Source organism: Anas acuta, chromosome 3 (genome assembly GCF_963932015.1).
Source record: "Anas acuta chromosome 3, bAnaAcu1.1, whole genome shotgun sequence".
Lineage (NCBI taxonomy): Eukaryota > Metazoa > Chordata > Aves > Anseriformes > Anatidae > Anas > Anas acuta.
The window spans coordinates 11818686-11831775 of NC_088981.1; the positions used below are offsets into that span (position 1 = coordinate 11818686).

The 13090-nt window shown below is 37.9% G+C and overlaps 1 protein-coding gene across 9 annotated transcripts in view; it reads right to left on the reverse strand.

Moving 5' to 3' along the window:
* Positions 1-13090, reverse strand: part of TASP1 (taspase 1) — an 83233-nt gene that overhangs the window by 21239 nt on the left and 48904 nt on the right. For all 9 annotated transcript variants that reach the window (XR_011094483.1, XM_068675709.1, XM_068675705.1 and 6 more), the window contains one exon: positions 4511-4621. Coding sequence is in view for 8 of the 9 variants with exons in the window: in XM_068675709.1 (XP_068531810.1) it covers positions 4511-4621 (111 nt within the window). In the remaining variant the exon portion in view is untranslated. The remainder of the gene's footprint in view (positions 1-4510; positions 4622-13090) is intronic.

Sequence of the window (13090 nt, forward strand, 5' to 3'; positions counted from 1 at the left end):
CTAGCACAGATCTTCTTAACAGTAGAAGAAGTGTTTTATTTACACTTTACCAGCTGAAGGACTAACCAGCTGTTCATCAGATGTCTGACATTCATACTCTTACACAGCAGAGAAACCATTACCAGCTTGACTGTTTACATCAGCTTTCAAAGCCTTCAGAACTTTGGTCTAAAAGCTGGCCGTGGCGCGGGGTAACAAATTAAGCGCCACAGCATCCCCCAGCTAAACACTTCTGCATCTTGTGCTATAACGTGAGTGAAATTCAGATTTTCTCAGGCCAACAGTCCATAGTTCACCTACGGCACTGCACTTTGTCAGCATTTGTACAGCACGCCTTTAAAACAAAGCTGTTCACCACTCTGCTTCTGCTATGTATCATACTAACCTTCAAGCTAACAATTTAAATAAACATTAGAGGAATACTTTAGCACTAAATGAAACCTGCTTTTAATTTCATGCACTATTATTTGTACAATGTTTAAGCACAAGCTGTTTGAAAGCAGAGATTTTCATATTTTATGATAAGTAAGTTGTTTAAAACTTCTGTTTGGAATTTTTAAAGAAGCTGCAAGGAAAAAGGACCTGTACCTTCACACTTCACAAGTAAAAGTTTTAGAAATTAAATAACTGAGGATACAACTGTCCGAAAAAATCTCAATTGATAAATTGAAAAAATCTCCTTGATAAGGAGAAGCGCAACCTGGGCCTGGACAAACCCTTGTGTAACATCACTGTGTCATGTTAGTTTTTCAGGTGTTTTTTTATTGTTTGTTTTTGTACAGAGAGAGGTAGGACAGAGAGAGACCTGTCCTACTATCCCATACAAACTTCTGAAATCTCAAACTTGCAGTGGATGAAACATTTTACACGAAACTTCAGGATCACTTCATTCTCTTCTCAGCATCGTGGAGAAGGCATAATAACGCTTCCATAGCATGCTTCCTCTGCTATCAAACCCCAAGGGATACTACAAAGCTTCGAGTGATGCAGCATCTCAGTATATAGCAAAAATAACCCTGTGTAACAACAGTCACTGGCAACTGTGGCAGGAGGCTTTTTTCCACCAACAAGTACAGCTCATCATGGAGAAATTTATGCTCTGTGATTCCTAACTGTCCAAACTCCTTCCCCAAGAGAGGTATTCAGCAAAAAATTTCTAAAAGATAAAGTTGCGGTGTTATCATTCTGTTAAAACCTTTTTGCAGACATTGCTCATTTATGGATGGAAGTACAGCTTAAAGATTCAAGAACAGATGAACACTTTTCTGCTAAGGAAAGAACAAATATCAGATTCCACCTATGTCTTTCAGCTCGTTATTTTCTAATAGTTTATAAGAAACTTTGAAGCAGAATTCGTAACACTGCCATTGTTAAAAGCCTGGATTTCCCGCCAGTGAGATGACACAAACATTTACTCTAAGTCTACATTCCACAAACTTGGCCACATTTGAAAGGAATGATGAGTAACAAAATCCTCTGTTCTTCTGTATGGAAGGTATTTGTGTTTACAGAACACCATTCTTCGACGGCGAACCAAGCCTTTAGCATTCTTCTACAGTAGATATCAAGCCCAGTCAACTTACAGAAAGTTGAAATTCAATTTATCCCACCTCCAGCTCAACCATCAATTGTGCATTATCCAAACTTAGCTGGCTCTGAGCAAGGATGAGAGAAGCACATCTGCCATTAGTTTGTTCATCACCTGCTGTTTAAACAGCACTCACTGTTTAAGCCAGGCATTCCCTTGCTGGAACAATTCCCAGGGCTCTGTGGAGATTTGAAGAGTTCTGTAAACAGGAAGCACCAATCTGATGGCAACTGCCAAAATCAGCTGTTCCTCCCTCCAATACAAGTAACATACATTTTGACTTTTGACAAAACATTCCAGCTCTGCTTTGTTAAAGCTATTAATTTTTTTTGGCCTTGGTTCATTGTAATTCTGGCAAAAGTTTGACATGACCACAAAATAGGACTTTAAGAAAGACTATCAAGGAAAGAATCCAAGCCATTAGCAAGTAGGCTATTAAGCTGTTTCAACCTATTGTTTTACAGTGGTAAGAAATCCTGCATCATACCATGCATCTTGAGATAACGAATAACACATTAACCTCTATGAAAATTTACAGAAATAAATAGAAAATACAACCACCCTATTTCGTACAAACCTAAAGTTTGACATACAGTGCATTTTTTCAGCTCTTACATTATATTAGCAAGACGTAACTTTGCATTCCATCTTCAGAACTGCCAAGTTCCTCAAAATTCCACTACTGGCTACAAACTTGGTACGATGTTACATGTAAACAACAAGATGTATCTGGACTTGGAGGTTTTCTCGGCCTCTTCATTCATAGGAGAGCTGAGGACAAACTACTTTTTACCCTTTGTAATCAAGGCACAGAAGCACTTCACTTACACAAAAAGACGGCTGCATCCCTTTTTTTTTTCTTTTTTTTTTTTTTTAAAAAAAAAGTTTCACTTTAATGCTTCCCCAAAGCACCGATGAGAAGGTAATACACATCCCTGCTGTTGGATAACAAAAACTTGCAGTGATAAGTTTCTGAAAATACAAGTAAGACCTATCACTAATTAAGGTATGAAATTACAAAAAGGAACTACAAAACTTTTTTTTCAAGTTTGCCAAGAAAAGCATGAATTTGATACTGCCTTTCATACTTTTCACTTTCCCCTGTTCTGTTGTTTTTAGTCTGTTTTCCCAAGGCAGTAAGATATCACACTGTTAGCCTGGTATCTCTGTCTGTCCAGCTCCTCTTTCTCTGTAATTTATAGTCTCAGGTATAATAAAAAACTTAGCTATATTTAATATGCTTTTAAGTCCAATACAAACATTTTCAGCAAAGAAAACAATTCATATATCACATAGTAGCCAGTTAACATTTAAAACAAAAACATCTGCTATGCAAACTGGTGGCAAAATATACCGAAACCAAAGGGAACAAAAGAAGAGTTAAAGAAGCTGGTTGATCACATTAAAATACCTTTACCAGGACAAACAGTAAGAGAACTGCACTTTTGTTAGCAAGTACCTCAACTAAAAATTTCCTGAACTTTTTTTTTATTATTATTATCTTTTATCAGCCAGTTTCTGTGAAGTACTATTAAAGAACTATTCTGGTAGTAGCTGTTGAGTGTGTACATGCATCTGTGTGTGTTAACATGAAATCAAACAAGGATATATACTATTTGTGTTTTCTTTTGGTATTCCCACAACAAACTGCACAATAATTTTAGAAAGTAGGGAGACCGAAGACCTGATTTTCCTGAAGTTAGGTCACTTCATACAGAACCTGCAGAGTGACATTACAAATTAGTGATGCTATCACATGCATGCTTCCTAAAGACTTCTTGGATAATTAAATCCCTGACTTTGTGCACTGGAATAAATAATTTAATACAAAAAGTTACATTTGTTCTGCTTCAGTTATAATCTCTTTGGGGAAAATACTAGGATTATTCTGTTCTGCATTTTTATAGCATCTAGAATTGACTGCAACACAGCAGTATATTATTAAGTGAAGTCTTCTAATATGGAGGTAGCTTCTCCTCAAAAAGTCAAATGTTATGCTGTCAGAAGCAGAATTCAATAAGGATTCCACGTTATCAACAGAAATAATGGAATTGTAATACAATTCTTACTGAGACCAGGGGCAATAGTTCCTGGGTCCCAAAGAGGTATCTGTATGTCACTCTTTGTTCTAATTAAAATACCATAAAAAAAAAAGTTTACAACGCAGTGCATGAGAAGTGCTATGTTTTGCAGAAGAAATTTTGGAAGTCAAAACTGTAGATACTAAAGCTTCAAAAATTTCAAGGTGTATAAAGACAATGCAAATCAACATGTATGCCAGAATTCCCATTAAAGTCTATGCTATCTTCATAAGTTCAAGCTCATATAGATATTTTAAAGCTTCACGTTCATATTTTGGTTATAACGTGACGGAAGAAAACAAGATCTGCATTCACATATACTTAATCCTCTCATATAAAGAAAAAAATGTGTTTACCCCCCAGTAGTCTTGAATGTAGTCTACATCACTTTTTCAATAAATCAATTTCATAATGTAAATAGCAAACCAGAAGCTGTCTGTCCAAGAAATTAAATTAGAAAAGGCAGTGGTTTTGAGGTCTGCTATATTTAAAAGGGTTAATGAGATGAATAATTTTTATAAATGCTGCTAAACCACCAATTCTAAAGCATGCAATTGTATGCTACAGCCAATGATTCAGGCAGGAAATTCTTCCTTCAAACCTCTCCGGGTATTCTATGACTCACATATCAATTGAGATATTTCCAAGGGTTTTCCTTTAGATTTTTTCCTCTGTAGTTTGATTTAACATTCTTTAGATGTAATACAACACTAAATTTGAAGCCAACTGCAACACAGGGTTTCAACAGCAATTGTAAAAATAAGCATCTTAAGTTTAATAGGGTTAATTGTATTTTAAACAATGCTATGAAATGCTTAGGCAATTAGCACCAGATACTTACCAATGAACTTGTTTTGCATAGTCTCAAGGAGAGCTTGGTGGGCATCTTCTGTTTGCAAAGCACACGAACATTCTCTGGCCAGTATGGTTCGGACAAGGTGCTCTCCACAACCTAAGGAAATATAAAGATCAGGAATAGTCAAAATATAGGTAGCGCTATGAAAGTACTCTGCCATTAACACCACAGACAAAAAAAAAAAAAGCTGCATGTGAGAATATTCAACACTTTTTTAATTATTATTTTTTAAAAGGATGACACTGAGTCACCAGAAAGTTCAATTATGCCTGCAGTTTCTCTCACAACCTTACTGAAATTTTTACTGCACAAAGTCATAGACCAAAGAGGGTTAAATAAAGAGAGAATAAACAGTAAGATTGTCTCTGACTTGTCATCATTATCCAGATCCTGCAATTCTCTCTCAATTCACCTACTAGTCATTCTCACAGGAATACTTGGATACAGCTCATTATATACAACAAATATTTTTAACAGTTTAATCTTACAAAGATGACATCTTTAAACCAAAATCATCTTTGCTGAATGCCACAGTTAATTCCTCTGCATGATGTAGTCCATCTGATTCAGCCTTTTGTCAACAAAGGAATAAGTGAGTTTACCTACAACTATGTTACTTTGACATGGTGTCTGCTTATGGGACTATGAATAAAAATTACCATAACTGTCAAAGGCTTGTCTTTAAGAAACTAAAAAACGCCAGCCAGCAACCGTTTACTGCCTCAGTACTTTCTGTATGAAACTTGCCAACAAGGGAGATGAATTGGCCATTAGTGCTACTCTGTAGGAACGCTTTCACACCCGCTGCTTTTCTGCCATCCTCTTTTCCATTCCTGTAACGTTCTTTGGGACATAGAGCTGTGGTCAAAGAGTGCAGTACATAATAATTGGATAAAAGTATTCTTGGATAGGAAAACACATTGGTGATACCTCCTAGATACATAAGAAAGTCATTCTGCTGCTGTGCCTCCCATTTGTTGACATTTTTTCCCTTGGTGCCAAGGAAGCAGATGAACCAGCTAGAAGAGGTCGTACCTAGCACCAGTTTAGCTCAGCAGTGTAATCCAGTGAGGAAAAAAGGAAAGCCACAACTAATTTAACAGCTGTGACACAACAATGGTTTTAATCATCCACATTTAGGTGACTGCAATTTGATCAGACCTGCAACTTCAGAGCGTACCAGGGCCTAAAACCTCATTGGACACCAGAATATATAGAGAGAAGCCGAATGAAGTCAATTCCCAAATATCCTTATATGTTTCTAGCTAATTTCTCATTAACCACAAGGTTGCAAGCACTGTGCTGGCTCCATACAACAATCAGCTATAATCCAGTTGGACTTACTAGCTTAGGTGCAGAGCTACTTAAATACACCCCTGCAGCTTCCAGAGGCGATTTAGGGCTGGAAAGCACCTAACTGCTTTCTCACGGCAGAGAGCTGGAGCTGGTAAGACATGAGGCCTAAGCTGGCTTCAGACAAAGGCAGCTCAGTCTCCACGGATAACATTCCCTTTTCTGGAAGCATGAACAAGCCCAGAACATAGGAAACTGAGTGACTCTGGATGAAGCCAGCCTAGATCTGGCACAAAGAAAGAATAACTAAATCCAACCCACACTGGCTGCAGTGCGGCCTGCTGCGTGCCTCATCTCCGTGCTTCCCAAAGCTCTGCGTTGGGAGCACTGGCTGGCGTGGGCACACGGCTGCACGAACACACACAGGCAGGGCTAGCGCCGTGCCTTGGAGCTGCTCGCTGACTTGCTTCTTGTTCTTGCCACCGCTTTGAGTCCCAATTACCACAGCGACCTTCTCCAAGAATCTTTCTTTCCGATTACTCGTCACACAATTATACCCTTCCCCTTCATGACAAAATGAGTTTTCAAGCACCGTTTCTCAAAAACTGCTAATATATCAGAAAACAGAACAAAAATTTACTCCTTCACTGTCATTTCCAAGTTAAAAAAAGAACAACCAACCCCCTCTCCCCCTCCCCGGAGCACTAGGTAAGCATTAGAAATCTGAGAATAAGCCCAGGATCAGATAGCAGAAGAATTGTGTCCCAAAATCTTACAATCTTCCATCATCAAACCTACACTTCAGTCTTCAGTTACGTGCTCCTTCAAATGGGCAGTATCTCCTGATTGATACAATTCACTTAAACTGAATTGTTTGAAGTGGGGCACTCTGGCATTGCGTCTACACATGACTGGCATAATGGAAAGGCCAAAAAAAAATAAAAGCTTTGTATTGCAAACTGATTGAGTAAAAGCCAGGTATAAATTTAGAGGAAACTTAAAGACCTAAAATAGTACAATAACACAGCAAAAGGGAGGCCATTCTTGAGAGCACAAGAAAAAAGTGTTTTCACAGACACTGCCAAACTCTCAAGTTACTGAGAAAAGTGTCCTGGTTAGGACATTATCTTCAAGAGGATCACACAATACAGCATCCTTCAGCAGTTGCTTACAGGAAGGTCTGTCTGTTCCTTGCCTCATTACTTCCACGCTGGAAACCTTTCGACCACAATACAATTGAGAGTTATCTCATACTTATTCATTCAAGACAAAGTAATGCATAAAGAACATGCAAAAACTGCAAGATGCATTTTGCCCATAGATCACAAATTGGACCTCATTTGTTTTTAAACAACAAAAATGTAATGATTATGAAATTCAGTTGTAATGAATAGGACTAAATAAGAATATGCTACAGCAAAAACTTAGCAAGTCAACTTTTTCTTGAACAAAACCTGTTAACAACTTTAAAGATAAATTTAATACACTACATGAGGTAAGAAGCATGGGGCTTACAATTGAATCAAGCAAATGAGAAACAAAAATAAGAATGAGCCTATGCATCTCCAAGTTGTAATAAAGCCAGATGTTACTACTTCAGAATTTAAGTAATTCCTAAATTGGCATCAAAAAGACAATAGCTATTTTTTAGCATGATGTATTATCTTATTTTCCCCCAAGAGAATCACTTTATTGAAGAATTCCCATAACATTGAGTCTTCTACAAAAAAAAATAATGAAGAGACACAAAACTTAATATAGGTTAAGAACAGCTGCAGCCCACTGATGTGATCCAGGAACAACCACAAGGAAAGCAGCCTTGCAATTCTACTAACACATCACACATCTCTACATCCCCACAGACAAACTGATTTCTTTTTGTCATATTTATATCAACCTACAAGGCAGTAAACTTACAGACCGCTGCTGGCAGCTTACGTAAAAATCTTTCAGCACATCACACGCCAGCAATCTGCAGGGACAGATAACTAATGAAAACAATCCCCCCGCCACCCTTTTTTAAAAGAGAAATTTGTTCCTTCAGTTTTTCAACTAGGAACATCTATTTTTGAACAAGAAAATAACTATGTAGTGTTTCACATGCCTCGACCAGATAGAGACTGGGAAAAATTAATTATAATTATTCCAATAGAATGGTATTTTATATTATCTCAAGTAGAATCAAATACTAGGTCGTGCACTGTCTGAGGGTTTATCACACCTGTACGTCTCCACTGTCTCAAACCTGGAAAATAGTGCTGACAATACCAGGACTAGACGCAAAATAAATGCATACAGAACTACAGTAATCTAAACCTGATTTATAACATACAATATAAAGTTGTGGGTTCAAATTTATAGTTTCATTCATTTGTAAACTAACCACTAGCATTAGCCAACTCGTGAAAAAGTTTTATTAACATGAACCAAGACAGCAACAAGTCAGAGCTACCACAACGCATTTCCAAATCATGCATGAGCTAGTGAAAACTTTGGTCTGGTTCCCTTGCTTAACTATCTCACGTTATGTTTAATATGTCTTATTACACTTCACAGATTTTCACTAAACAATACTGAAATCAAACCAACAGGAAACTTGCTGTGATGAATTTTCAATTCTACATTAAAGTTGAAGTACGCTTGTTTTAGTAACTTTCCTGTAAACAGAGTCTGAATCATTTTATTATCCTCTCCCAGTTAAGATGATGACTTCTTTGGTAACCAGAAGCTCACGATATCTCAGAGACAAACGCTCTCCAGCAAGACCAAAGCTTCCATAAGCCTTCATGAAAGAGTGAGTCAAATGGAGATAGCTATCTGGAAAAATGTACTGGGTTAACTTAGTGCTTCTAAGTGTAGGAACTGTTTCATATAGTAAGCAAAGTATTTTCCGAACAGTAATACTGTGCAAGCACCATGTGGCCTTTTTGTCTGTGGTTGCAGAAGCAATGGATATTCTATTTTGAGGAATAAATAAATCAAAAGGCAGATAAAGATTGGTATTTTTATGCAATTTTCTAGCCTCCTACATCAAGGGGAAGTAAGTATGCTCAAAAACCAGATTCCTCAAGGCTCAAAAGGCACATAGCAGGAACAGGCTCCTATGACAAGGGAAGCAAGGAAGTATAGGGCACAACAGTCCTAGCTTTTATTTCACACTTAAACCAAATGGCTTGAGGAGATACAGAGTCTCAAATAAATAAATAAATAAAACCTGTCGAAACCTAACTGATCAAGTTACACCTTTTTAATGCAAAGTTCAGAAGTTTTCAGCCGTGTCTGAAAACCGCTTTAGCCCCGGAGACCATACAAAAAGCATCAGAACTGACTTTCAGAAATACAGGTCATCTTGGATCACATCAGAGAACAGTTTCTAATGCAGTGTTTCTTTCAAACTGTAAAGCTAACCAACAATGAAATATGACTTCCCTCCTCTGTGAGTATTTACACGTGCAGTTTCTGAGAATACCACTTTTCCTACTCAGATGCCCCTCGTTGAGTCATACAAGGTCTCCACAAGAACAATCTGAGAATCCACAGCCTCCTTTGTTTCCCATAGTGTTCTCTTTCGTCTGTTATAACTTAACATTTATGTATATATCAGTAGTTCTCTCCAGTTACTACGTCAGCCAAAAATAGCACAGAAAAACACAGAGCCCCCAAGATGCATTTTTCAAGCTCTGAGCACAGCAAGATGGTCCTTCCTGCACTCCCTGCCCCATGCACCAGATGTTGCTGATCAGTGAATCACAGATCAAGCAAACCAGAAGTACCTGTTACGTTGTACAGTGCTGTCCTGCAAGTGCGATGCATGCCATTTTGCAGGGGAATGAAAGACAGGAACCAATCATGGCAAGCTGTCAGTGTGCTGACACATGACAATAATTTTTCCATTGTCATCTGTAATTCTAACAGCAGGCAGATATTCTCTCTGCACAGCACAGGATGTCTTTGTTACAGAATGTCAATATATGCACAAGACAAGAAATATGGGGGTCTGGGGGTCGTGGTAGACAGCAAGTTGAATATGAGCCAGCAGTGTGCCCTGGCAGCCAGGAGGGCCAACCGTGTCCTGGGGTGCATCAAGCACGGCATCGCTAGTAGGTCAAGGGAGGTGATTGTCCCGCTCTACTCTGCGCTGATGCGGCCTCACCTCGAGTACTGTGTGCAGTTCTGGGCACCACAGTATAAAAAGGACATGAAACTGTTGGAGAGTGTCCAGAGGAGGGCTACGAAGATGGTGAAAGGCCTGGAGGGGAAGACGTACGAGGAACGGCTGAGGGCACTGGGCCTGTTCAGCCTGGAGAAGAGGAGGCTGAGGGGAGACCTCATTGCAGTCTACAACTTCCTTGTAAGGGGGTGTCGAGAGGCAGGAGACCTTTTCTCCATTAACACCAGCGACAGGACCCGCGGGAACGGGGTTAAGCTGAGGCAGGGGAAATTTAGGCTTGACATCAGGAGGGGGTTCTTCACAGAGAGGGTGGTTGCACACTGGAACAGGCTCCCCAGGGAAGTGGTCACTGCACCGAGCCTGACTGAATTTAAGAAGAGATTGGACTGTGCGCTTAGTCACATGGTCTGAACTTTTGGGTAGACCTGTGCGGTGTCAACAGTTGGACTTGATGATCCTTAAGGGTCCCTTCCAACTCAGGATATTCTATGATTCTATGATATATTAGGATTGCATACCTTAGCAGGCATAAATGTGAATGGCACACCTTATTGACCCATTTAAAGATTTAAGTTTTTTTTTTTTTTATTATAGTCCATAAAGGTACATAGAAATATATACCTTGATTCACAATTCTAATGTTTTGTCAGTGATACGCCAGGTCATATTATTAATGAGCAAAGCTTAGCAAAATTAGGTTTTCTGGGTGTATTAGTAGTATAATTACGAGTCATCACGTGTTAGAGCCAAGCTAAGGCTTTTACACTTCAATTACTATTTAGCTGCATGCATTTAATGGTTTTTCAGCTGTAAGTCTTTTTGAATGTTTCATTCTGTTTAGCTTGTCAGTGAACTATCCCAGTGTAATTCAACAACATACTGCTGGATAGGTACATACTGCAGCACAGCAGCTGCGGACACAATCCAGGTTTGTTTGTGAATGTGTCAGTTTCTGAACCGAGAAAACAAACAAGTCAGTAACATGAAAGGTAGAGCTTACAATTCCTAATGATCTTCAACAGTTAATTGCTCTATTCTGTAGTAATTTACTAGCTAGCCTACAAAAAAATCACAACAACCAAATTACTAACTTTTAAGGTTGTCAGTATCTTTGATTTTCAGCTATTAAATGACATACTATTGAGTATTATCTTGAAGAAAAGGTTAGAAATCTGAGCTATAACAGTTAAAGGAGCATGGCTAACCTTTTGTACCAAACAGTAACTAGTGCTCCAGCTAATTCGTAGGTTATACAAATGTAAACTTGTTGTAGACTTTGGTTCTTAATTTGTGCTTCATGTAAGAAATAATGGATTAAATTATTATGTTTTTTTTTTTTCTTTCTATTTTTTTTTTCTCAACATAGGGACTTCTCAAGTAGATTTCAATGCTTAAAATAACCACAACAAGAGGGGAAAGAACCCAGCACACTATAAGCTGAACATCCCATACAAAGCGTGCTCTGCATCTTATAATGTCCTACCAATGGAACCAAGATGGCAAACGAAAGGAAGGCCTTCTGCAAAGCAAAGGCCTCCGAGCAGCGTGTCAGAAAGAAATTGTTTTTCTGCTTCTTTTGATGGGAGATGCTTTCAAGTCAGGAAATTAGAAACAGGTGTGCCAGAGGGCACATACACATCCATGCACCACACTGAAAAACACGCGTTTTCAATTTTCAGACATGAAAGAGACTCCTGTTGAATGGAAGGAGAAATGAAAATCTAGCTTTCTTTCTGCAAGCCATAAGCAGAGAGCTTATGTAGCTTTGACAAGCTGCCTGAGCCCGTCTGGCGATTGAAATGTACAGTACCTCAACGCAAAGTGTTGGAGCTTGTTTTAAAGGAGCACAAAATGGAAACTTGCATTACTCATATTCACCTAAGAATGGAAAAATTAATCTGGTTTACTCCACTGCCAAAATATGACTCTTCCCTTTTCAGAAGTTAAAGATAGAAATTACAGGTTATCTGTATTTTATTATCTATTTCATAAAGCAGAGACTGAACCTGGCCCTGTCAAGTTGTTTCAGTTTTGATGTTATTATTTTTAGTAGTGCCAAAAAAACAAGTATCAGTTCACAAGTTACAAATTACCACTCCTGCTTTATTTCCTGAAGTAGTTTCTTAGTAATGTCTAATGGAAACACAGCGAAACCTGTATTATAGCAACCTCTGGTCTATTAACAGCATCTCTAGAAAGATATGACTAAAAACTTACAAGGCAATGATGTTAAAAAATAAGATACAGTAAAGTAAATTACTTGGCTTGCAAGATACTGGTACAGTTAGTTACCTATTAAAATAAAAATTCAAGAACATTTCGGATTCTAAACTAATTCTGAAAAGACAGAAAATGCTACAGTCTAGCATAATGCACTACAGTACTAAATTAAAACCTCTTAATTTTTAGCTTTTTGCACTTGTGTCAGCTGCTGCATCTTGCCTTCATACTAGCAAGAGAAATTTTTTTAACTCACTTACCTGCTGCCAGGAAGAACACCTGCAAGCAAAATGCCATACAATTACTGAAGCATTGATCCTAGAGGGATCAATGGAGCACGTTCATGTAGACAGAAAACTCTTGGGTGATTTAACTTCAAAACTAGGAAATACTTACTAAGAAGATGCACACTGAATTTTCCCAAAAGGTTGTAACAGAAACCGTGGTTAAGTTTCAAAGACAACAAGAAATATCTAACATTGGGACAAACTTTATTTAACATTTATTTTCTAAGGAGCTCTATCATTCATCTTTAATTTTTTAGCATGAGGAAAAAAAAACAAACACACACTAAAACTAAAACTAAAAATCACTCCAAAGAGCAACTGATTCTACAAATTTACAGATAGAAAAAAAAGGAAAAAAAGAATAATTAAAAAAAAAGACTAAGTAGTTAAAAGTTGCAAAATTCTTGCAAAATTCATGAATACTTCACTTTCAATGAAAATTTTTCTGGAAAGTGCCAGATATCTTCAGGTATTAATAAACTGCTTGTTTCAATTATTATGAACAAGCATTTCAGACGACTGCCAAAGAGAAAACAGAATGAAGAAAAAATGTAGTTCCATTAAACTGGATGCACATTTTATGTTTTATTTTAC